The 26,180-nt window shown below is 41.7% G+C and overlaps 1 protein-coding gene across 1 annotated transcript in view; it reads right to left on the reverse strand.

Annotated features, from left to right (window-relative positions):
* OTOGL (otogelin like) overlaps positions 1 to 26,180 on the reverse strand; it is a gene marked incomplete at its 3' end in the record, with an annotated part of 101,685 nt that overhangs the window by 65,586 nt on the left and 9,919 nt on the right. The window contains exons 7-17 of the mRNA XM_025200934.1: positions 21,834 to 21,955; positions 20,831 to 21,036; positions 17,784 to 17,914; positions 16,660 to 16,766; positions 13,911 to 14,017; positions 12,694 to 12,819; positions 12,186 to 12,294; positions 11,789 to 11,835; positions 7,897 to 8,042; positions 6,652 to 6,775; positions 1,683 to 1,860 (exon numbers count right to left, since the gene is read on the reverse strand). Coding sequence (XP_025056719.1) covers positions 1,683 to 1,860; positions 6,652 to 6,775; positions 7,897 to 8,042; positions 11,789 to 11,835; positions 12,186 to 12,294; positions 12,694 to 12,819; positions 13,911 to 14,017; positions 16,660 to 16,766; positions 17,784 to 17,914; positions 20,831 to 21,036; positions 21,834 to 21,955 — 1,403 coding nt within the window. The remainder of the gene's footprint in view (positions 1 to 1,682; positions 1,861 to 6,651; positions 6,776 to 7,896; positions 8,043 to 11,788; positions 11,836 to 12,185; positions 12,295 to 12,693; positions 12,820 to 13,910; positions 14,018 to 16,659; positions 16,767 to 17,783; positions 17,915 to 20,830; positions 21,037 to 21,833; positions 21,956 to 26,180) is intronic.

Here is a 26,180-nt window from a genome sequence, read left to right on the forward strand (position 1 = left end):
AGCCTCCGCAAGAGAAGGTTGAGAGGCGACCTTGTGGCTGCCTATAAGTTCATCACGGGGGCACAGAAGGGAATTGGTGAGTATTTATTCACCAAGGCGCCCCCAGGGGTTACAAGAAATAATGGCCACAAGCTAGCAGAGAGCAGATTTAGATTGGACATTAGGAAGAACATCTTCACAGTTCGAGTGGCCAAGGTCTGGAACAGGCTCCCAAGGGAGGTGGTGCTCTCCCCTACCCTGGCGCTCTTCAAGAGGAGGTTAGATAAGCATCTAGCTGAGGTCATCTAGACCCAGCACTCCTTCCTGCCTATGCAGGGGGTCGGACTCGATGATCTATTGAGGTCCCTTCCGACCCTAACATCTATGAATCTATGAAGTCCCAGAGTGGGCACAGAAGGCCCCAGAGAGGTGTGACACTACCGAGAAGGCCCCAGAGAGGGCATAGAGAGCCCCAGGAAAAGGGCAGCATTCTAGAGAAGACCCAGAGAGCGGGCGAGTGTACAGAGGAGGCCCCAGAGACGGGCAGTGTGTGTATAGAGACAGACCAACATCCATCCCATCTGCAAGGCTTGGGGCGTGGTATCGGGGGTGGTTGGAGCCATGCATAGCCCATAAGGCTAGGGTGCCCGGGAAACATCCATCATACAGGGAGACCCCCGGTGAGTCCGGGAAAACATGGGGATGGAGGTCCCAACTAACCGTGCCCAAGGAGACGTGAGGCAGCCTCCCAACTTTACCTAAACATCAAAGACGTGGCGGGCGAGAATTAGAGGGTGCCCTTGGGCCGACTTGGCACGGAAGAGGGGGCCTTAAGGAGAACACAGCCCTCCTGTAGGACCCTGCCGTGACACCAACTAAAACCAAAAATACCCTAAACAAATAGTGCTTTACTGAAAGAGGCAATGCATCAGTTTGACCTGGCTCCCTAGCCTCTGTATAACTCGCATGCTTCCCTGGGGCTTTTTTGGTATCGCATAGCAAACTAGAAATAAAGCCCAGGAATTAAATCTTCACCCCAATGCAGCCAAAAGGAGTTTTTCTACTGACTTCAGAGGGAGCAGGAGGTCATCTTATGAATCTCTATACCCAGGCCCCTTCCCTAATCACCAGGCAACACTCTCTCTGTAAGAGCTCGTGCACCTTACCTCCGTGATAAGGATAAAAACAGGTTAAATACCCTAATTACTGAAAATGTTACAAAGAAATATTGATTGTATAAAGCACTGATTCTCATCCAGTGTGCCAAGCAATATTGTCACTTTTAGGTTGTACAAACATGATTCAGAAGAGAAACCCAGAGATTTCAAGTAAGACTTCATAGTGTTAAAAACATTCTGATCTGGTCTGAGTTATCTGCAACAGAAGAACTGTTCTATTTTTCTGTAGGCAAAACACAAGTAAAAATTAAGGGCTGGGATTTTCCAACAGGTACCTTGAGATGAACAAGGAGTGCCTTGACTCAAAAAAAGTTGAGAACCCCTGGTATAAGCTATAGGATCCAGTTTCATGTTAAAAAGTGATTAGCGTAAACAAAATTGTTTGCATTAAACTCAGGGTATTGTTGGTTGGCTGACTTACTAAAATATGAAAGTGTTAATGAAATGTCTTTATTAGCTGGTTAGATTTATCTGAATATTTCATTTGTTACTAAATTTAGCCCAAAACACACATGTAACACTTACAGAAAATCATCTCTTAAGTTTCCATTAAAAGTTCCACAAAGTCCTAATGTTCTTCTCTTCCAACTGATATCAACTTGAATGTATAGTCTCTCTCCATCCTTAGCAAACAAAATCTTTAAGCCAAATCTAGTTTTCAGCTGCACAAATAAAGATGACAAGTTTCGAATTTCAATATCCCCTGTAAGTAACAAAAGAGAAACACAAAATTAATTTTTCATAGTTTTTTAGCAGCACTTTTATACCTACTGAAACACAGGGGTTATACAATTTGCCTGAAGTTAAACAGGAAGTCTGGCTAACAGAAAAATTCTGATTCAATTCAGAGAGATTAGAGTCTCCTGATTTAATTCAGAGATTTGGCCACTGAATTGGACCAAATCTCTGCCAAAGCGAATCAGCAACTGAAGCTTCACACAGCCCTAATAAATCTCTTGGCATAGGTCGACATACTTTTACATTCTAAAGATCTGAACAGTTTGGTAGATATTAAGTCAATTGAGCATTTTCAAGTCTCATGAACTTAAGCCTTTTGTCTGCAGCTTAAAACAATTTAAATCTCTTTCACTGCAGTTAATGCATCAGAATGTATATAGATTTTCTCTAAGGGTGACTAGGTCTAAAGTGTCTGCAACTGCAGGGAGTCTAACCACCATAGGTAGCAAATAGAATGACTGTAAAATTTAATTTCTCTAGTGCAGGAATGTCAAACTCACCTACCCCTTGGGCGTGCATCTGGACCACAAGGCTCCTCATGTGGTGCATCTACCAGGGTGAGCATCATCAGGGAACCATGGGGATTAACATAGGCATTGTTCAGCTGCCCAATGCTGAAAGATGTCTCCAATGGGGTTGTGTACGCATATTTCAGTGGTGGGCCTGTCCCCTGAATTCCTGGCTCCTGCAGGCCATTCGTTTGGCATCCCTGCACTAGTGTACCTGAGAGAGCTGAACCAAATGACTACTTCGCCTCGGTCTTTCACTGGACCAAGGGGAAAACCACACCAGGTAAAGTAGAGGATGAGCACAGTAGGAATAATCACCTTCCTACTTTTGCCATACAATTGGTTATATGACACATTTAAAAAAATTAGACATATACAAAATAACGGGACCAGATGATCTTCATCCGAGAGTGCTGAAAGAACTGGCCAAAGTCATTGTGGAAGCTCTGGTGAAACTCTTCCACAAGTCGTGGCACTCTGGAGAAGAGGGCCAATGTTGTGCCCATCCACAAGAAGGGCAGGAGGGAGGACCCGGGTAACTATAAGCCAATCAGCCTATCTTCCATCCTAGGGGAAATCCTAGAAAAGTTCATCAAGGAGTCTATCTGTGATAAGCTTGCTGAAGGTAAGGTTTTGAATGACAGTCAGCATGGCTTCATTGTGGGCAGATCTTGCTTTACCAACCTCATCTCCTTCAATGACCAGGTAATTCACCACCTGGACACGAGAGAGCAGGTTGACATTGTATACCTTGACTTCCGAAAGGCCTTTGATCTAGTATCCCACAATGTCCTTGTGACAAAACTGGAGGATTGTGGGCTTAACTCCAAGACAGTAAGGTGGGTGAGAAGTTGACTGCAGGATAGGACCCAGAGTCGTAGTGAACGGATCTGTCATCCTGGCAAGAAGTGGGCAGCAGTGTCCCGCTGGGATCAGTGCTTGGCCCAGTACTTTTCAACATCTTTATTAATCTTTTGGATGTGGGGGTGAAGAGCTCACTGGCCAAGTTTGCGGATGACACCAAGTTGTGGGGGAGTGTGGCCACGCTTGAAGATAGGCTACAGATACAGGTGGACCTAGACAGGCTAGCAATTTGGGTGGATCGGAATCTGATGAAGTTCAGTGTCGAGAAATGTAAAGCGCTCCACCTCAGGATGAGCCATCCCCAACACACCTACAGGCTTGGTGGCACCAAACTGACTAGCACCACAAATGAAAGGGACCTGGGGGTAATAGTAGGCCATGGTATGAATGTGAGCCAGCAGTGCAATGCTGTAGCCAGTAAGACAAATATATACGCTGGCATGCATCAATCGATGCATCTCCAGCAAAACCAAGGAGGTGATTCTTCTGCTCTACTCAGCACTGGTGAGACCACAGCTGGAGTACTGCATCCAGTTCTGGGCACCGCACTTTAACAAGGACATGGACAAGCTTGCGAGAGGCCCAAGGGGTAGGTGAGTTTGACATTCCTGCACTAGAGAAATTAAATTTTACAGTCATTCTATTTGCTACCTATGGTGGTTAGACTCCCTGCAGTTGCAGACACTTTAGACCTAGTCACCCTTAGAGAAAATCTATATACATTCTGATGCATTAACTGCAGTGAAAGAGATTTAAATTGTTTTAAGCTGCAGACAAAAGGCTTAAGTTCATGAGACTTGAAAATGCTCAATTGACTTAATATCTACCAAACTGTTCAGATCTTTAGAATGTAAAAGTATGTCGACCTATGCCAAGAGATTTATTAGGGCTGTGTGAAGCTTCAGTTGCTGATTCGCTTTGGCAGAGATTTGGTCCAATTCAGTGGCCAAATCTCTGAATTAAATCAGGAGACTCTAATCTCTCTGAATTGAATCGGAATCCTCCAAATTGATTCATAGAGATTTGGAAAGATTCGATGATTCAGACATAGACACAGCTTTAAATGTCTTTTTCTACATACCTCAAGGTACCAGGCAGCTTGTGAATGCTTCAATGGTGGGGTGCATGGAGCATCCCACAGGAGTGCGAGGAGGTCCCTAGCGTGCTTGACAGCAGACCCAGAAGTGGACCAGAAGCACTTCTGGTCCATTTCTGGGTCCACCAGGGAGCGCACGGGGTGGCACCCCGTGACTAGTGCCTCCTGGGTCTGGGAGGGAACCTGGGGTCCCCCTGCAGCCAATCGCCAAGCCAGGGCGGGTTGGGGGTCCCCCACGTGCTCAGTGGTGGACCTGGAAGTGGACCAGAACTACTTCCGGTCCACTTCCGGGTTTGCTACCAAGCACATGGTGGGACCCTGTGGGATGCTCCATCCACCCCAGCATCACAGTGATCATGAGTCGTGCCTGGCACGTCGAGGTATGTAGAAAAAACCTCTTAAAGCTGTGTCTATGGCCAAATAGCTGATTCTCCAAATCAGCATCGAATCTTCAGATTCGGCAGAATCAAATCAGGGACACTGATCCAAATCAACGAATCAAATCACTGTCCCTGATAGGGGCCGAATCCAAATCAAATACAGCCCGTTTCGTACACCCCTATCTATCATAGGCAAAGAGGTTCTACAAACTACTGAGAACACCAAAAGGCAGAACCAACGTCATTTAAACTTTGCTTAACTATATATCCACACTTTCTAGTAGTCAGAGCTTTAATGTGTCACCTTAATATTTACAAGGCTTCCCTCAAAATTTGTTTTCTTAATCGGAACATCCTACAATCAGTTTGAGCCCATTAACTTATTTCTACTCAAGCTTACCTTCTGGTTAACAAGTGTGCTCAGAATTAAACCATCAAATGCTCTCTTTAACCTTAACTTCAGAAATACTAACATCCCAACTTCTCCTCGGTCACAGTCCAGAACAGAACTCAGGAATTCTTAGCTGTCTGTCTCATGTGGATGACATTAAGCCACATTTTCTCTCTTCAATCTTTGCTTGCAATAACTTCACACAAACTAAAATAATGCTGGACCCACTCCATCAGTATCAGGTGGGGGAAGACAGAAGAGCAGCTCCCCATTGCAACTCATAGCAGTTTGCAGGAAGCACTATGAGTTGCAACAGTCCTCCAGACCCAACAGTTTGTTGTTAGGTCCAGGAGCTGATGATTCCAGCTGCTTGCTGCCAGCCTACAGCCTGGCCTCCAAAGCAACGCCACTCTCCCCCTACCAGCCTGACACTGTTTTCAGAATAGGAGGGGGGGGAAAGGGAGCAAAGGAAACTTATTTTGGGGGTTCCCCAGCCATGCTGGACGGTGGAGTGGATGGATAGGATCCCCCCACACCTCGGGTAGGGGGGCTCCAATACACCTGCTGTACCCTCTAGTGCTGGCTGAAAAAACCCCATAACAAACTCCTTGCACTCCCTTTCCTCCCTCCTATTCTGAAAACAGCAACAGGCTGAGAGCTCCACAGACCCAAGTTACAAAATGTACTGTTTTGGAGAATGTTCAAATTTTCTAAGGATCGGGCCCTTTTAAACCAGTCTGCAGTTGTGCATTTCTGTTTGGGCCTGATAAAGCAATCTACAGCTATGAACAATCAGGCACACACTGTCACTGCTGTCTGCACCCAGGATGATCCTACAGAAAATAAATTCAGGGTAGGTTAAATCTCTATAAGTGTCCTTGGGGGTAACTTTCCTTTAACTTTATTCTGTAGTAGACCTCTCAAGACAGCTGCTTTCATTAAATATTGGACACTCAATCATTCTAGTACTGCTACCAAAAAAAATAAGCCCCATTCACTCACTTCTTCTGAGGCACATCAACACTAGGTACAGTAGATGGGAGCTCTCTCCTCAGCACTTTTCTCCTAACCTGAGAACAATTTGGGGGCATACACTGAGGGACACTGTAAGCTGTCTCTTCCACCTAACTGCCAATATCTGGTGAACCCAAGTGAGTGAGTGGATGAGACATTCACTGACAGTAATGGCAAGATCTGGAAGGAGACTACCCCAGAATGAATTGGCTAGGGAAGCAGACACACACTGGTTATACCAATGGACAGTTATTTTTCACTTTGAGAGGAAACTTCCCCCTGAAGTGGAGTGACTTACTCAGATACAGGGTGCACAGCTTTGCAATAGTGTATGTACAGTATTCCATAGGCAATTTAAAATCTTAAGTTAGTTTTTAACAGTGATGGCATCTTTCATGGTTTTCCTAAGAATCATTTACATAGAAAAAGTGTAATAAAAATCATTAGAAAAAACAAAGAAAAATGTGAACTTTAGTGGCACTCCTACCCATATATTTCTTACCATTAATGTTAAGACCCTGGTTAGGGCCAATTTGGACATCACCATTCCTGGTAATAGTAACTTGTTTATTCATATCATCTTCAAGAATTAACATGATAGACTGGATGCACGCGTGGTCAAGTTTCTGAGCAAAAATGAATTAAAAAAATACAAAGATTTTTTTCGGAAGATAAATAAGTTACAGCTTGTTCATACAGAACAAATACTTTTATATAAAACAGCCATGAGCATCATCATTAGTTGAGACTTTTGTGGACCAGTGACCAAAAATGTTCACCTGGAAAAACCATGGAAAAGTGCACATAACAGTGAGTGCAAATACAGTATATTTATGCCTGATAGGGCACTGCATAAGATGTGCAGAACCAATTATTTTTATTAATGGAAATGAAGTAGCAAGCAAACTAAAGCTCCAATTTTAAATATGAGTCTAAATGGAAGATTCCTGTGCCCATTCCAAAAGCCTCTGACTGCACTGTGGTTCCTAATGAAAGCAAGGGTCAACTCATATGGGTTCAGCCGTACGTTTCAATACCTGAATGACATCTCTAAAACTACCCACCCTAGATTTCACAAATACAAGACTCCTCTCTTCCCCTTGGAATACATCTGTGATTTCTGACTATCACAAGAAGGATAATTCCCCAAAATAATGATAAATTAATGTATAATAAAGTGCCTTAAAAGGAAAAAAAGTACTAAGTTAGACTAGCAACATTCTAAGTTTTTTAAATCATGTGTGCTTCAAATACACGGTACCCTTCAACCTCAAAATAATATACATTTCAGTTAACACATTTCTTAAATTTAGCATTCCAAGAACAGAGAGAGCCCATAAAACATCAACTAAATGTTGTAAGCTGCTATGAAATGCCTTATCTAGCTGATGGTACAGTAAACCTGTTCCAACCTGTCAGCAAAAGTATTTATCCAAAACACCTGCTCAAGATGTAACCAAATATGTAGATAACTGTGTAATCATGAATGGATGACAGACTCCATAGATTTAAGCCTAATAAAGGCAGCAACTGATTTTACAAAGGAGAGTGCTAATATATTAATATAAAATATAGGCCATAAATAACACACATTTAGCCACTCACTAATAAAAAGCAGCAAAGGTGTTTCAATTTTGTTCAAAGCTGTTTCATGCCCAGCTAAATTTTTAATTGCTGTCTACATGAGACTACCTAAAACATTTATGTATCCATTTAGCATTGAAAATGTTTAAAAGTATAACCTCACCTGTCCACATGGAGCATTCCGTAAAATGACTGTGAATTTGTCTTTCCCAGTGCCTTTTACCAGAACATACTGGCAAATCCCAAGAAAAGTAAAATAACGACCATCAAATGTTGTGAAATGGGAGTTACCTACAATGGAGCACTCAGCTTGGGAGAGAAAAATCAATAAATAGGAAAATTAATTTGTAGAGAAACATACTGGAGTTCCATTAGACACAGAAAATAGACACAAACGGGTTCTCCTACCATGCGTTCCCAAACAGAATAGCTAATCTAGTTTAAATCCATCTAGCTATCATGTCTGCATAGCACAATTTTTGCATTCCCATTACATTTCCACCTCATCAGCTGTACTGCTGCTGACACTATGTGAGTAATTTTTAATTAGTCACTATCACTACTATCTGAGCACCTCCCACAAAAAAAAAAAAAAATTCTGTAAGAGTCCAACAACAAGACTAGATTTTTCCCCATTAGTCTTTCTGAAGTTAATGGAATTTTTCCTCCCTCATTTTTCTGCCTGCCCAAATGCAAAAAACATGTACTTCTTCCTCACTTTTATATATGTGGCGGAGCACCTTTGGGGTGCTCGTCACATGGAAGGGGCTGCAACAGGCTGGGACAAAGCCAACAGAGAAGGCAGCCAAGCAAAGCCCCCAAATGTCATTCTAAGTGGGAAGGTGTGTGGTGGAGCACCTTTGGGGGTGCTTGCCACCTGAGGGCTTTCATAAGCTCTAAAGGGGAGCCTGCTTTGGAAGAGCATCAGCGGAAACCTCCCCCAAGAACTATTTTAAGGGGGGAGGTGTGTGGCAGGGCACTGTTGGTAGCTGCTACTTTAAAAGCAGAGCCAAGCAGCCAGCTGGTGCTTGATTGTGGCGGCCATTTTAGATCTCTGCCCGCCTATATAAAAGAGAGCAGTTTGCTGCTGGCAGGCCAGGCAGTAACATTGCCTGGCTGCAAGACTCCATGCAACATTCTGGAGGTTAGGGCAGGAGCTGTAGGGGATGGCTTGGAGGCTCCTGGTCCTGGGCATGACCTAAAACTGCACTCTGCTGGGAGTGGGTGGCCTGGTGGGGCTCTCAGTGGCATGGGAGCCCCCAGGAAATGCCAGGCCCGTTACCACCCTGGTGAAAGGTGGGCAGGGGCGCCTTAACCCTAGCTCTCACCTTTGGGTGGGTCACGTACCATCGGAGGTAGTGGGGCCAGGCATGGCTGTGACCACCTGAACCTTGTGGGGTGCAAGACCCTGAGGAGGAAGAGTGGGGGCCAGGCACGGCTGTGGCCACCTGAGCCCTGTGGGGTAGAGGACCCTGAGGAAAGGTAGTTGGAGCCAGGCACTGTTATAGCCACCTGAGCCCACCTGAGAAGGGAAGCCCCATGGCCCCAGTGAGGAGGCAGAGATGAGGGGCCCCCGTGGGGGGGGGGGGGGGGGGAACGAGAGGGCTGAGAGCCCAGTATGTTTATATGTACCTAGTTGCCCCCAGAAGGGACGAGAGCAAGCTTAGACCCGGTTGGGTAATTGGCTGACCACTACCCCAGTGAGGGTAGCAGGAGAGGCCCAAAAGATGGTATATCTGCCACCCAAGGTACAAATTAGGTAAAGCCTATGGCCTAAGGGGCCCGCTCCAAGAGGAAGCAAGGCAGTATGAGTTGTCGACGTGTGAAAGAGACCCTGTGAGCGAGGGTGGAGTGTGAGAGGCCCTAGGGAGAGGAGGGCGGTATGAATGTGTGTGTGACTGAGGACTGACAACGAGGCCTAAGCTTGGTCTGACTGTAAGCTGGAAGCAATGTGTCATCTGGATGCCATCTGCGAGGCTTGGGCTGCAGTGTAGGGGAGGAACGGAGCCGCAGATAGTGCCCCCTGGCATCAGGGCAAGAATGGGCAGACTCCCACCTTAATTTAATATCCTAATTAATTAACAAGGCATGACAGGTGAGTCAGGTGGGTGGTGTGCCCAAAGGCAAGTGGGGAATCTAGCACTGTGGCTAGTCAGGAAGCCCCACTTCACCACAATATATTATTTTCCTTCAATTTTCCTGCTAGGGTGACAAGGTAAGCTTGGGGTAGCAAGGCTTTTGTACTGCATTCTGAACAGGGCCAGCTTATCCTATCCTGCAAAACCTGTGGCCACAGCCAAGGGGCCCCCTGTGTCCAGCTGCTTGCCAGCCCTGTCCCCCACTACTGACACCACCACTGCCGGCTTCACATCTGTCTGCTTGCCCTTCCCCTCTCCCCACTAGCTTCTTCTGCTGTTCACCACACCCACCCAACCCCCAAATTGCCGGCTTCTTCACACCAGGGGCCCCAAAAAAATTGAGGGCCAGCCCTGATTCTGAAGGAGGCTAGCACGCATCCAAGGGAGACCCATAAGCTATATGGAGCCATCTAACAGAAAAATTCTGTCTTCACTTTCATGAGTCTGCCCCATCAGTTTGACACGGTTATCCTTTCTAGGAAACACTGCTTTCAAGGGAAGTCTTGGTCACTAAGTGACACCAACTGTTTTGAATAATTTACTACAAAAGCCAGAGGCCTTACAGATAAGGATTGTTACAGTAATTAAAATGGAATTCTGTAAAAAAATATACTAAACTGAGAAAATACTTCATGAAGAGTATAGATCAAGGCTGTTCAACTAGTGGCCCATGGGCTGTATCTTGCCTGCAAGGGGTTAAAATGCAGCCCGCAAGCTCCTGCTCGGCTGTAGCTCCCCCAATTGCTCTGGCTACAACAGCAACCAGAGTTTCTAGACTGCACCTCCCTCTTCCAATTGCTGTTTCCTGTCCCCTGCCCCAGGGGAGGGGCAGTGCAGGGAGCTAAGGGTGAATGTGAGGAAAATAAAGCAGTGGCGGGCTAAGAGAGATGGCAGACATGCCATGTAGTGGTGGAGGGAGGGACGGGCCTGCAAATACACAGTGCAGTGGTGGGAGGGGTGTGTGGTGCAGCTTGACTTGGTGGGCCCATTGGGCATGAAGCCTCCAGTCACTTGGAAGTTGGACAGCAGTGGCAATGCATAGGGGGTACACAAGGGTGCATGTGCACCCCCTGAGAGAACTGGCACCCCCTGACTGGCTGTGCTCACTGCTTAGGTGATGGGTGGGGAAGGGGCAGGTGGGAGCGCCGGTGCTCCCCCAGCAAGTGCTGGCTGGGGGGTGGAGCACTGTGGTGCTCCCAGAAGCAGCCGCAGTGATTGGTTGTCTCATGATCAGCTGCAGAGTGACCCCCGCCCCCCCCACCATGTCAGCAAGATCGGCCAATGAGGGACCCCCTGCCCCTGGTCACTGACTGGTTGCTGGGGGGGAACATGCACCAGTCGCCCATGTTGAACAGACATGCACTGAATGAAGCATTCTTATTACTGTTTGTTACCATTTCACTTTCAATACAGGGAAGTGAATACACATGGTTGTGAAGGCTGGGCACTTAAAGACATGAGGGATGAATTAAAGCATTTACAATTTTGATATTATAGAAAAAGGTTGAATTTTAGCTAGATATCTAACACTAAAACATGAAGAGAGATAAATGAAGAATTTAGGAAAAAAATTTACTTGAAATACTTTAGACACATTGTGAGATCAATAGCCAAACTCCTCAATTCCAGCATATGTATTATCAGGCAAAATAGAAGGAAAGCCAGAAAGAGGAAAAAAGAGCCAGTATGTCAGAAATACTGCAGGATACAAATAGTAATCAAAATAAGAGTAGATATTTTACAGGTTTGTTGTGACCATAAAAGATGAAAGCTAGAGATAAACAACCTCTGAACTGAACATGTCACCTGGAGAAAAAGAAACCTTGAGGGCATATTAGCTTTGTCATCTTTTAACAAACTCATCTTTTTCCAACTCATTCCATATACTGGTGATAGGAATCATTAAAATATAGTTACCTGGGCAGTCATGTTCAGTGCAGTTCCAAATACCACCAATACAAATACTGAAAACACACAAAAAAAGGGAGACAGCAACATAAAACATAGAAAGCAATCATTTTTTCAGATTTTAAGAAAATGTAACTTTCTAGTGTTACACTTTTTAAAGACAGTTTCCTAGGGTCTGAGTCAGATACAGACCTCGGGCTTTATGTGCATATGCTGTGTATGCATAAAAATATCATTTGTATTGCAGTCTATTTTTAAGAAATACATATTTGATTACTTTTGAAATATGTATATTTGATCACTTAAGAAATGTAATGTAACTTCATACCATCTTAGGAGGCATATGTTAAATATAGGTAGGTAGACAGAGAGAGACACACACACAGTAGAAGGTGAGTTTACATACCAGTTACTGCATTCTTGTTGGATTTTTGAGCCTACAGGGAAGGCCACCCCGTGATAAATACAAGGACAATTTGATACAGAGATACAAGTTCCATTTTCCATAATGAGCCCTAATTTTGGCAAAAAAAGAAAAATTCTGAAAACATGGAAGGATAATCTTTCTGAACAAAGTAGAATATGTGCCCTATTTAAAAAATTCAACACAATTCTTAAAAAATTATATATACCAATGTCTTTGCACTATTCTCACTTATATAATGCACTAGAGATCACTGGAGTTTTAAATGATAGTGACCAGTTCAGTTACACACTGCATTTTGGATAATTTTAGAATACAATATATCAAATGGGGGGGGGGAAGGATTATGTAATAAGAGCTAACATAGAAATAGCAATATGCATTCTTCCAAATTTTTAGTCTTACAATAGACCATCCATTTAGATCCTATTGTTGTCTTGTTGGACATTAGTTTATTATCAATATATCATGTGAAGTTTTAGATGCTTACCATCTGGACAATAACAGCCATCTAAGCAATGGAGGTTGCTACCAAGACAATCCTTTTCGAACGTACAGGTTGGCGGGCAACAACTAATGCAATCCCGATGCACAAAACTGTCTTCACACTTTTCAGCTAGAGGATGTACAAATAACACTGGATATTAGCAAATCATTTTTCCTTTTATAAATTGAAGAGGGTCAATAATTAATTTGTTTTTCAACTGTAACATCTCACTAAAAATGTTGCACAATGTATATCACTTATGGCATAAGTGATGCATTGGAAGGACAGGGGGGGCACATGCCTCCACAGCAGGGCACAGGACTGCAGCCTGAATGGACTGGTATCAGGCTGCCTCCAAGGCCCAGCAGGCAGGACCCAGGGCAGGGGGGCAGAGCTGGGTGGCAAGACTTGTTGCTGCTACCACCACTAGGACCCCCCACACCAGCCATGCCACCATGGAGTAAAGCCACGTTGCCTGCAGCATCAGGAGTAAAGAACTAGGTTGGGCAGGAGGGCAGGGGGAGGTGCTGCATTGCTCTCACCTCCTACCACCATCAGATACTTGCACACTGGGCCACGACTCTACTCTACCGCAACAGCCCAGCTGCTACCGCTGCTGCTCCTCTCAGGCCACCTGTACAGCCCCTCACCCCCCACCTGCCCTCTGCTGTAGAGCCACAGCCCCACATGCAAATGGCTGGCAGCAGGAACAGTGCATGGGCATGTATTGCTGGTCATATCCATGTGGTACCCCCTGTGTTCAATTGCCCTCCTCCCACTTGCCCCAGCTCCAAGCAGCCTCTTGTAGGCTGGAATTAAAATCATTCCCTAGCAGTGGGGGCCAAACAAATTAAGAGGTGTGCCACACTAAGCCCTGTTCCCTCCCTTAGAGCTATTCTGATCTTTCCATACCCAATCCACTCTTCTGCTTTCTGCTCCCTGCCTTACCTGTCATCTGTGTTCCTTGCTTCCTCCCCCATCTACTACATGCCACACACAAAGGCTACCTGTGTCACTTCTGGCATGAGTGACAAGGGTTGGCCACCCTTGCTCTAGCAACCATGCTTCATTATCACTTACGAAATATGTTATACCGTAAGTCAATTTATACAATTATAAGACTTGTGTAATTACAGTAAACATTTGGTGCCAATATGGAACTAAAATGTACATTACTAGAATATAAAACAATAAAATATTTAATAATAAATTAAGCTTACTGCAGGCAGGAAAATCATCCCTCCAGTCTAGTACAGGGTATCCTGCATGTGAGCATGCTCTAGCATACTCTGTCACTGTTCGGCAATAAGTTTCATCATCATCCATTCTGAAATGGAAAAATGGTTTTGTAAGCACTGGGTACATCTACACTAGACATTTGCTGCAGAGTTGCTTTATTAGCTCCTCAGTAAAATCTCAACATCTACATGTGCAGCCCTATTAGGCTGCAGGAAACTAATTGACTATGCCACAGGTTAGTACTTGTAAATGTAAGTACTAACCAGTGGCAGTTTTATTTAATGAAGAGCAATGCATGTGTACATGCTGACAGAGTTGGCTTGGGCATGAGGGTGCCTCAAATGCAGGGTTGGTTGCCTGCCAGCTAGCCCCACATTGGTGCACCCTCATGCCCCAGTCAGTCCCTCCACAGCATGTTTAATTGGGTCGGAGCAGCCCCAAACTAGCAGGCTGACCCCTGGGGCACACTGCCAGCTGGGGCTGCTCTGACCTGGATCAACATGCTGGGGGTCTCAGGGCAAGGTGAAGACAGTGCCCAGGAACAATAAACTCAAGAGTTTATTCATTCACATTAATTTCATGTGTAGACGTGCCCTCTGAGTGCTAAATGCAAGAATTATGAATTTCTCTCTCCTATATAACATCGCAGAACTCTATACAGGGCTAGCAATACACATTGTGAAAATGATACAAATTACAGCATCAGCTGAAAAAAGAAACTGGGACATTGCATATGTTTTTACATGTTTATGTTTTGATATGATAAAAGGTATTTTTTTATTTTCATGTTACAACCACAAACATAGTTAATATTTTATTACAAAATAAATCAATGCTAATTAACAGAGGGAAACAGAAGTCTTGTAATGAAGGCAGTGGAAAAGATGACAGATCTTATTCCTGACTCTGTCAAGGAATTTCTGTTTGACCTTGGTCAAAATAACTCTCTATACCCCAGCTATAAAATGAGGGTGTCCCTCTCTCAAAAAGCCACTGTAAGTATATAATCATTAACAATGGCATACAGCTCATATACTCATGTGATGGGAATTGTATATAGACAATCTGGAGAGTCACGACCATATTAAAATTAACTTAAGCCCATCATGATCTGTCATTCACTATGGAGGACTTATTGCCAAAATAATTAGTCACAAGACATCTTCATAAAAAACAAAAACAAAATTAGAACATATTGCCTGTGTTTACTTGTCTTTCAGTACTACTAAAACTAATAGTTCTAAGAATATGTTACATTGTACAGGTTCTGCTTTCAACACACCTCTTAGAAACTCAAACACCACTGTACTTTTGTTATGTCCATCAGTCTCCCCAGCTCTCCTCCCATAATCCAATTAAATGAGTCTTAAAGAAACTGTGACTCGGCATATCAACTAGGCTCCACAAGGAACTTCCTGAACTGATGCTAAGCTGAAAGATGAGAGGTTAAGCTGCAAGATGAGAGGTCTCTTATGAACATAAGCCTAAATTAATGAGATCCTGAGACATGGAAGCTTCCTTCAAAAGTTTAAAATACTGAGACCATTCATATCAACACCTACAGGCATGTAAAAAAAAAAAAAAAAAAAAAAAAAATCCTCCCTGATATTCCCTCAGTTGACTCAATGTCATACTGAAAGTTTGTTTTACATTTTTCTCCAGGTGCAATAGTTATGAAGATGCAAAAACATTTTTTTTAATTGTCTTATAAATAAAATTCAGGTCCAGCCTGACTTTGGCTGCCAGTGAAATCAATGGAAGATGTCATGGGCTTCCATACAAACATTTTAGTCCCAAAGGATATAAACATGCAACCTGTCATCAATGGCAGAGCAATGCAACTGGGCATCTGGGGCACAACAGTAGTGGCAACTTCTGGTTGCTGCTGTATCACCAGCACAATCACACAGCTACCAACAGTAATGTTTTTTTCATCTCCCTGACCTAACTTCCCCCCCTGAAGTTGGTTGCTGGCCCTAGTTACACCACTGCTTGTCATATCCATTTTAGGGCAAAATAGAAAATTAAAAATTAGCAGCCTATTATATTAGTCAATGGTAATAACATAATGAAATAGCACATACAATGGAAGCTACTGGGTGGGTAGTTCTTCAGCTCACTGTACCGATCACTTTCTGCACCTCATTTCAACAAAAAATTGATAATTCACTTTGACAAAGTAGCAGAAACAGCTATTGCTATTCTTATTGCCTACATCACTAAGATTAATTTCTAATGAAAGAGTTTCTATTTAAAAAGTAAACACTTTGTTTGGTCAGCTATTCATTTTCAGCATACCTAGGAGATCATAATAAACATGACTGACTGATATTGTTGGAAAAGGAATCAACACTGCTGGTACTCTAGGGGGTGCTAAGTAAAACAAATTATTATTAACAGAGCACAGCGGCCAAAAAATTCTAGCATGCACAGTATGGGAAGCAAGGAGAAATACAGGGCTTATTTCATCTGGTATTTGAAGGTTTAGCTCCCTCTGATGTCTATAATCATTGTAACCTCCTTGGACCTGTTTGAACTTGACCCATTGCTTAGTATGGTTAGAGTGACTACTGCAATTGAAAACAGAGATGCTGGAACATGAAACTGGGGAACATGGGAAGGGAAGTACTTATTTAAAATAAAATAAAATAACCTGAAAAGCCCCATGCTCTGAAACATGACAGGCTGCTATGCAATACCCCCAAAAATATTTAATACCACCCTTCTTACCTGCAAAGGTCATTCATACAGCTAGAAATATAAGAATAAGGATCTATGCTTTCATGACAGCTGAGAAAAGGAAATTGTAGGAGTACTTGGCACTTGAAGAATATGGCCTGTGCATTAAAAACAAGAATTATTCCTTTAGTTCCACTCCCCCACAAAATAAAACTAATAAATAAAAAAATTAGTCTACAAGGTTCCTTTCAGAATATAAGGATTCCCCAGTTTTCTCTTGTATTATTCCTTATCTCTACTATATCCCTACTATATCATGGTTACTATGTTCATCATACCAGCCTGACGACTGAACTTCTAAACTAGTCAAAGACGACGACTGTTAATGATGAAAACTATTCACTTCTACATTGGAGCTAAGCATGTTTCTTGTGCTGTACAGTGTTCTCATGACACAATGAGATGCAAGAGATCAGGACTGAAAACTGAATCACAGGCCAAGGTGCCAGTGAAGATTTCTTAAGCAGGCCAGTTGGCAGATTCATTAGCTACACAAAACTTAATTCATCCTAGTTTGCCACAAACCCTCTAATGACCAGCCTGATCTGAATCTTCTCCCCAGAGTTCAATACGTTTAGAGCAAGTGTTTAACTTTAGATCCAGCCCTTTTCTGCATGCTGGGTATAATAAATATATTGAGCCCATTTCTGATCTCATTTACACTACTCCTTTCCTTATTTCCTCTTTTGCACTATAACTCTACTAGCATCAATGAAATTAATCCTGGCCTCAGACTATATGACATGAGAATCAGACCTACTGAGTTTAAAAGTCCTTTAGCATTCTGAAGTGTTTCTTAGGATTATGAAGAATAAAGATTAATACATTTCATTTATTCATTAATATAGTTCATTTATTATGTACCAATATAAATGGACAGAAACTGATCAGTTTAAATGATGCTACAATGTTAGTCTTTTAAACTATTATACAAAATTTTAAATCAATTGTTTATTAGGCATTTTTAGATTTCATACAGACATTTTTAGATTCTATGCGAGAGCCTTGGTTTTGGCAGGGGTTTGGCATTTCAAAACAATAGTATTGCCACTTAGTATAGGCTAGAGAAACTTATTGCTACAATGCACTCAACAAATTTACACTGACAAGCTTACCTCAGAAAACTCTGTGTCAGTTGAGCATGGACTAGAAAAATCTGAGGCAGTAGGTACACAAGTTGCATCCTCCAGGGTTTGCACAGACCAGCTATTTGCAAATACAGCAATGTCTTCTGTATAGTGACCTACTTCATAGAAAATATTGAACAGCATCACTTTCTACAAGCAGATAGGTCTTCCTGTCAAACCAAAACTGATTTACCGCTTGAGCAAAGCATTAAAATAGTCTTCCAATAATTGTTTTATGCTCACTTGATCCAAATTACACATATAATCAATCAACAATTTGAGATATTTAACAAATTCATTTGGTATAAAATATGAAATTAACATGAAATGTAACATGTTAAGTTTAAAAAAATTACCACAGTAAACACTTTTTTTTTTTTTTTAGGAAAAGTTATATATGTAGTAGTTTCAGAACAAATCTCCAAGTAAGGACAGATTTCTTTTTATGGCTATTTAAAAAAAAAAAAAATTCTTGCACTTCTAACACATTTCATGTAAGGATCTCAACATATTTCACAGAAGTGGGTGAGTGCTGACATCCCTTCTTTCCAAAAATAAAACTCAAGACACCACAAGTTTTCTTCTGGAATGAGAATATGAGATGCAATGGAACCACATATGACATTACAATTTACCAGTGGAAAGTGTTCAGGTTATGACAGATGTACCAGAACTTTTATAGAATAAATGACCACATTATTAAAAAAGAAAAAATGGACGTTCAAGTAATTGTTCAATGAAAGAAGGCTGGCAGCCAAAGCGCAGCCATGCCTGCAGCATAGGTTGCGGCTCCTGTGACCCCTTTCTGAAATCCTAGATCTTCCCCCTTGTACATAGGTACCTAAAATTTAATAAAGATGGACACAACAGGACAGAATGTTTTTAACACTATGGATTCCTATTTGAAATCTCTGGACTTACCTTGTGAATCAGTTTGCACACCTAACCATGTTAGCATTTCCTGGCACTCTGCAGCACCCCTGAAAGGATCTTAAGGAACCCCAGAGTGCCATAATACTGTAATTGAGAATCACTGCTATAGAAACTAATGATACTTTCTTTTAGAGACTGGGACCCATATAACTAAGGCTCACCTAAAACTACAAATAAATACAGATGCAACCCTATCCAAGACTCTAGGCCAGTTTCAGAGAGTTTGGACATTGTTCTTAGACTAAATATAGACAGAGAATTGATTCAACCTGCACAGGTTAGTCTGAGCTGCATAGATTGAACTGATAAGCAAGTGAACAGACAATCACTTTTGATTCCAGAAATGTAGTCACATGCCTGCAGTGGCCCAGGCTAGAAGCTGATTTCAACAGCCTAGCCAAACCGGTTGACAGGTATGTTGGCAAAGACCCCCAGATCGGATTCTAGATGTAAAGTAGCTAGGGCCTGTAAAAGTAATCTGTATGCTGACCACAAAGAACAGATTCTCTTATGCCAGTGATTTAATTATGGAAGTATGTCAAAGGATTCAGATTTGGAAATATTACAATGGGGAGCTGCAACTTATAAGCATCACATCCTATCCTTGTGAAAAAGTAACAGTTTGCTTCTCGTTTGCAGAAATATCATTAGGACACAGTGTTATAAAATTAGTTGCAGCTTAAGTTCAGTCTGATCCATTATTCTGACTTCTGCCAGACAGGAATTCTACTAATTCTACAAATTAAAAAATGGCACCGTGTAAGGCTGAAAGTTAAACAAGCAAGCAAACAAGGTCTAGGGATTGTCTTAAATAAATAGAAAACAGAAAGAAATGGAAAATATTCTTTTTAACAGTGTGTGAATCCATGACCTCTCTTTCTTTTTTATTCACTTTTTTTAACAATCCTGGAAATGTACTTTACTTTGGTATCCAGATGTCAAGTGTTTGGAACAGGACAATCAGTATAACAGAATCATAGGGGTGGAAGGCAGCCTCGAGGTTGATCTTATCCAAATGTTCCACAGATGCAGGTTTACTGTACCTGAACAGTACCATGCAGCATGCACTGTGAAGGGGATACAACCCATTTTCATTAGCCAGTTAAGCAAAGTGGAAGGGAGGTGTGCATGTGTGTGCGTGCAAATTTTTACTTGATCTGGCAAAATACACAGCATCTAATTATGACACAAAAGAAATGTGGCAAGAGAAAAGGAGAGGGGGAAAAAAAAACAAAATCAGGGCAAAACTGAGACAATTCTTTAAATTTAAGAATAGGCAATGATGAGAAACTAGACTCTTCCAGTATATTTTATTACAATGATTAAATCCGATTATTACTTTTCAGTTCTTTGAGAGAAACTTTTTTCCTTGCATTCCCAACATTCCACCTCTCACTCTAGGTAGGACTGAGTGTTTTCCATACAAAGGCAGCAGAATATTTTGCATGTTGGTTGTGCGTAAAATTTATATTGACCACCATCTACCATAAATAAGGTGTTACCTACAGAAAAATACTATTCAGATTCAAGGAGAAACCAACTGTCTCTAATTCTGACACTGTAGCAAATCAACAGCACAAACTGACCCACAGAGGGACCATGGCAGTGTACTATCTGGTCCAAGGTAAAATATAGCAGTGGGGAAAAAAAACACTTTCCTAAATTAAGTTTTTCAATTTCCCATATTTCACCGACCAAAAAAACATATTATTTCAATGGTAATTGATCATTCAGATTAATATGCTGAGTGAAAGAATTATGCATATATTAACTGTTTTAATTTTCAGCATATCACTTTAATGAAAAGCTATGTTTTTAATGTTTAAATATATTTTTATCCTTTAAGTTCAGCTTGTGTATAGATGCTTTGTTGAACAGGAAACTGTATAATTCAGTGTTTTGCTGAACTGGAGTTATACACCTAAGAACTCATCATATGGAAGGAAAGTGGAACAAATCCTATCTTTTCTACTCAACCTGATAATGAACTGAAGTGGAAAAAGCATTAATTTTTTTTAGTACAAGTCCCAATATTTACAAAACGGCATGACCAGGACAGTTGGCTTTAAAATAAAAGATGCTTTCCTGAGCTCTTCACTTACTATTTTGTATTACAAGGTCATCAGATTTATTGCCATTAAAATTTCCACACAGACCACATGGTTTCCCTTTATGTTCTTCTGTTAGTTTCATATAAATACCAGAGCTTCCATCCCAAGCCAGAGAAAAACCAAAGGTAGTTTTCACCAGAATGTAGTCGGCCAATCTCTCAAAGAAGACATTTCCAATTGTCTGAGGCAAAGTTAATCTGAAAAAACAAAACCACCCAATTCAGAGACCCTAAATATTCTTAGGCAGTAAGAAGGTGAGAGGGACCCTTCTAACACATTTTACCTTTTAACTCATAAAACCTATTTGTCATGTGCGCTCAGAGCAGATTTTTTATTTTCTCTTCAAAAAGATAAGTCAAAATTACCTTTCAGTCCTCTAGCTTTCTACAAAGAATATAGTGAAATAGGTATTTTCTGACATACACGCTAATGCTGGCCTCTTCTTTTACCATAGAGCCTCTAAGAGTATGGTTTTACAGAATAGTTATGTAGATATTACCTTCAGCCCCTCAACCATCCATGTGCAACCCACCCCACCTGAATTTCCAGGTGCTTTCAGACCTGACTAGCTGGCCCAGCTGTGTTTGCATTAAAACCTAGGTTCAACTTTCACTCAAAATGATTACCCACTCCCAGTACGGATAAAAGTTAAAAAAAATCCAAATGCCACAGTTTTCCCATAATACCCCCATGCACCCTGAAGGTAGGCAAGCTCCACAGCTCACAGGGAGGGTGGGGGAAATCATGGAGCAGCACAGCATACTGCGGAAGCAACAAATAAACTCATGCAATATCCCAAAGTATTGGAAACACTCATAAGTAGTTTTGCAATACAACTCACACCTGAGCTAAGCTAATCCAAATAGAAGGTGACCCAAAGTTAACACTACAATAAAAAAAAAATGCCATAAATGTAGTGTTTAGAATCATAATTCCCTAATGATAATACTTCATTTTTCTAGTAAGATATTCAAAATACTGTCAATTTACTTACCTAATTCCTTCTTTTCTTACTTCATGTCCCAAAATGACTATTTCTTCTTGGTTGGAAAAAAATAAGCTGATTGACCTCAGACAAGAATATACGGAGCCATCACACTGAGGGCTATTATGAACCTTGAGAGGGCAAAAATAGATATATACTAACAACAACAAATTTTTTACACAACATTTTCAGTAACATTTTCATATAATGTTTTATATTTGTACTTGCATCCCATGGAAGAATCCAGAGAGTTTTGCAAATAAATGCTTAGATTATATAGAAGAATACAAAGTTACGAGATCACTTTGCCCAGTGCTACTGCAATATACAGCAACTGTTTCAAAGCATATATGCCTATAACATTACTATATAGTTTAGGGGGAAAAAAGAGTGTATTATTTCATCCAAAACAGACTACAAAGGAAAGTTAGTGGAGCATAACATAATTATCCAGATACAAATGTTATTACAATACTGAGATGAGCACCTCAGTCTAACGAAAAGTGCCAGAAGACCTTCATAGTTCAGGCATCTGCTCTATTACACAAGTAACACAATGTCTCAAAACTCTACAACACTCTTACCACTGACTTAGACCAAAGATTGCCATCTGCTGAACTATCAGCACCTCCTCTTATGCCAATCAGCTTTTCCTCCTTTCAAGTATTGAATCCATTTGGTTTTAGAAATCCAAAAGGATTGGTACAGAAGTAACATGAAGTTTTTAACTTGCATAGTCTACTCTGTCAGGGACAGCTTTTCACAACCATACAGCTAGAGATTTCTCTCTATTAGAAATGTATAAAATCTGGTTTCCAAGCCTTTCCATCTCAGTAGATTTCTCTATTTACTGGCAAAAGACTGCTTGCTACTAGAACCTTGAGCAAAGTAAACTATACCAGCAAAAATCTTGGGTATTGGCCAGTATGAAAATGTTAAGAAAAAAATGCATGCACTCTTATAATTAATGTTAATAGAGTGGCAAAAATGTCTGCGGTAGTCTTGGCCCAAAATACATAAACAAAACCAAATAAAGCAAAAATAATTCTACAGCCTTAATAAACATATCCCCTGTCCTAATTGGGCACATTCCCATGAGCAGGAACATCTGTTCCCTGGGGACAACTAACAGCAGCACATATTCGTGTCTCTGCTAGTTGTCCCTGGGGAAGCACCCCTGCACACATACTCTGGCACATGGCAAATTGCCCTGGGTGGGGTAGGGAAGGCTGGGGCCAACACGTGAGCTGCCTTACCGCTGGGTTAGCACCTGGTCAGCACCTTCTGGGGCTCCAGCGATCCAGGTGCACAGAGCCTGGCTGACAGGCAGCTAAACCATGGGTCTGGCTGGCCAGGCTCTAGTTTCAGGCGCTGCACATTGCTGCTACATGCACCATCCTGGTTGCTTTGTTTCTGACGCAGGTTGGATTTTTTTTGACACCAGGATCTCCTGGTGTCAAAAAAACTCCTGCTGCACTACAAATCAGCAACGTAGAGGACATCTGCATGCGTACTGCATGCAGTTTGCAGTACCACAGATGGGTCTACAGCACTACAAACTGCATGTGCAAGCTCACGGGGACATGTCCATCAGGTTCTTCTATTCAAATTTTTATATAGTGAACTTTAGACAACCCCTTTGATACAGAATCCACATTTATAATATAGGCTGTGTCCAACCTTCTTGTCAAAACTGCACTCCATTTAAGGAGATTTCAGAAAACTCTCTCAAGTCATATTTTTCTCTGAAACTCATCTGCAGCTCTAAAAAGTATCATGGGAACAATTTCGCGTAGCTTTGAACAATAATAAGACGAGAATAGGATGAGCCATATACAGAAACTTGATGTCATTTACCTGATAGAGTACACTACTCAACATTTGCTGTTAGAGCACTCCATACAACCTGAAATGTTTCAGATTTGGGTAAATGAAAAAGCATGCGACTAAATCAGAGGCAAGGGTTCTCCATATTTGCCTAAGGAAATCATTTTGTGGCACAATTCACTTTAAATCCTATGAATAAGAGAAATATAAGACCAAAAGGAACCATAAGATCCTACAGTAACTATATCATGACATCATGTATATCATGACAAATTTCACTCACTTATCCCTGGCTTCTTTACTTTTCATTCCATCCAGGAAGAGCACACACCAACTGCTGAAACTTCCTTAGCCTGATGAAGGGTTTTTGAACTCAAAAGCTTGCTTAATAACTATTCTCCAACTATTTGGGTTGGTCTAATAAAAGATATCAAATTCACCCAAGGAACCTTGTCTGCCTATGTCCTTAGACCAACACGGCTACAACCTACACCCCTACTCACTTATCCCTACACTAAACCCAATAATTTGTGCAGGACAAAGCATACCTTCCAGAAAGGCATCCAATCTTAATCTAAGGACATCTAGAATGGAAAATCACTCACTTCCCTTGGCAGTTTTAATCACTGAAGGCATGCAACAATTGCTTTCTCTTCACACAGGTGGTTTGCTTAAGACTTAAAAACACCACACAGCAAGCTCAGGTCTTGGTAAGACTCTTGGCTTCCTATTACCCAGTTTGTAAATCCATGCTCCTTGCATTAAGTTACATTACAGTGCACTGCTCCAATGTCATTAAAGGTTATTCCTAAGCAAACCTTTTCAGTCTTTCATAAAACATGATGCTTGTTCCACTGTCTCTCTCCTAGAATCTACTGAAATCTAAATTCTGTGTCTTAATACAATGATGGATTTGATTCTGGGCTATTTTGTCTTTAAAAAAAAAAAAGTCTTAGGAGAGGGAATTCTGCAAAAGAATTCAAATGAAATGGAAACAGAGTGAACTAATAGCAACAGCAATCTGCTCCAGTATCCATGTTCCAAATCTTTTAGCAGGTTACAAAGAAATCACAGTTCTGACACTGAATTTCACTATTTTGCTGTTCCTTTCAGAAAGACATGGCCTATATTTGGTTCTGCTACAAGGATTGCCTGTTCTTCCAAATATATTTCTGTAGCAAATAAGACTTTAGCAATACTGTATTTTCTCACATACCATATGCCCCCAAAGATGATACACACCTTGTTTTGGAAAAACAGAATGGGGGAAAAAAAAAAAGATTTTTCCTCTCATGGCTGATTGCTGACTGCAGCGACCCTGACTGCAGCAGCTGTGGCTCTGAGACGGTTAACACTGTAGCCGCTGAAGGGTAAATTCTGCCCTTCCTTCCCTTATACTAGGAGAGGGAGAAGCATGGCAGTCATCTTACAGCAGCATCTCCTTGCTTCTACTCCAGTGAAGAAAAGACACTTAAATACATGCATGCCAAATTTGGAGGACTAATTTTGGAGGAAAGGGTACATAAGGTATATAAGTAAGTACAGCACGTTATACACAGAAGTTCAACTTTAGAAAAATGCAACTTAACTTGCAAAAACTAGAAGGTAAACAATTAAAGTCTAAAAAAGATCATAATGGCAAACAAAATGAGTACTGCATTATCTTTACTGGATACAGGCCATTATACACTTTGAAAGCTAATTCAGTATTTAGATGAAAGATAGGCAAGCCCTCAAAGTAAAGAGATATACAGAGTGATTAATTGGTATAATGTATCGCACTCTGAGGCCCACTGATCAATACAAACGTTTTCTAATAGGTATACCTTCTGTAATCTCATATACACTTTCCCAGTGCTATATATTGCCCATCTGGCAGCATTTAGAAAGTCTATTATTTCTGCACTCTATACAATGACTGATTAATTTAAAATGTGCAAACAGTCCTTGGAGTGGAGATCAGAAACCAGGTATCCCTGGTCTAGGTAAATGTCCTAATCTTTAGGTTAGAGAGTAATGCTTCCTCTCTTTGGTTTAATGAACCTTGAATTATTTTTGTACAGTGGTACAGCTTGGCAGGAAAAGTAGAAAGTATCCTGGTGACTCTCCTGGTAAATTAAAGGTATGGGTTTGAACTCTTAGGGCGCGTCCAGACAAGCATGCATGTGCCTCTTGCCCTGCCTCAAACCCCTTTGAGGCGGGGCAACAGGCACATGGGGGAACAAAAAAATGTTCCCCATGCTGCAAACTTGCAATGTGGGGAGAAAATTAGACCCCTGGATATCCAGGGGTCTAAAAAAAGTGAAGTATAAAAAAGGGGGCAGGCAACTGGAGACTGGGTCCTCCATGGAGACGCTCTGGCTGCCAGAGCATCTCTATGGTTGGCCCCTCACCCTGGTGCTGAAACACATGGCCAGCCAGGCCACGTGTTTCAGCACCAGGGCTCCAGTGCCGGTAAGTAAGGGGTCGGGGGGGGCTGGAAGGGGGAAGGGGACCATGGGAGGAACCCCCGCTGGCCCCGCCCACTCC

This window comes from Alligator sinensis, unplaced genomic scaffold (assembly GCF_000455745.1).
Source record: "Alligator sinensis unplaced genomic scaffold, ASM45574v1 scaffold465_1, whole genome shotgun sequence".
Taxonomy (NCBI): domain Eukaryota; kingdom Metazoa; phylum Chordata; order Crocodylia; family Alligatoridae; genus Alligator; species Alligator sinensis.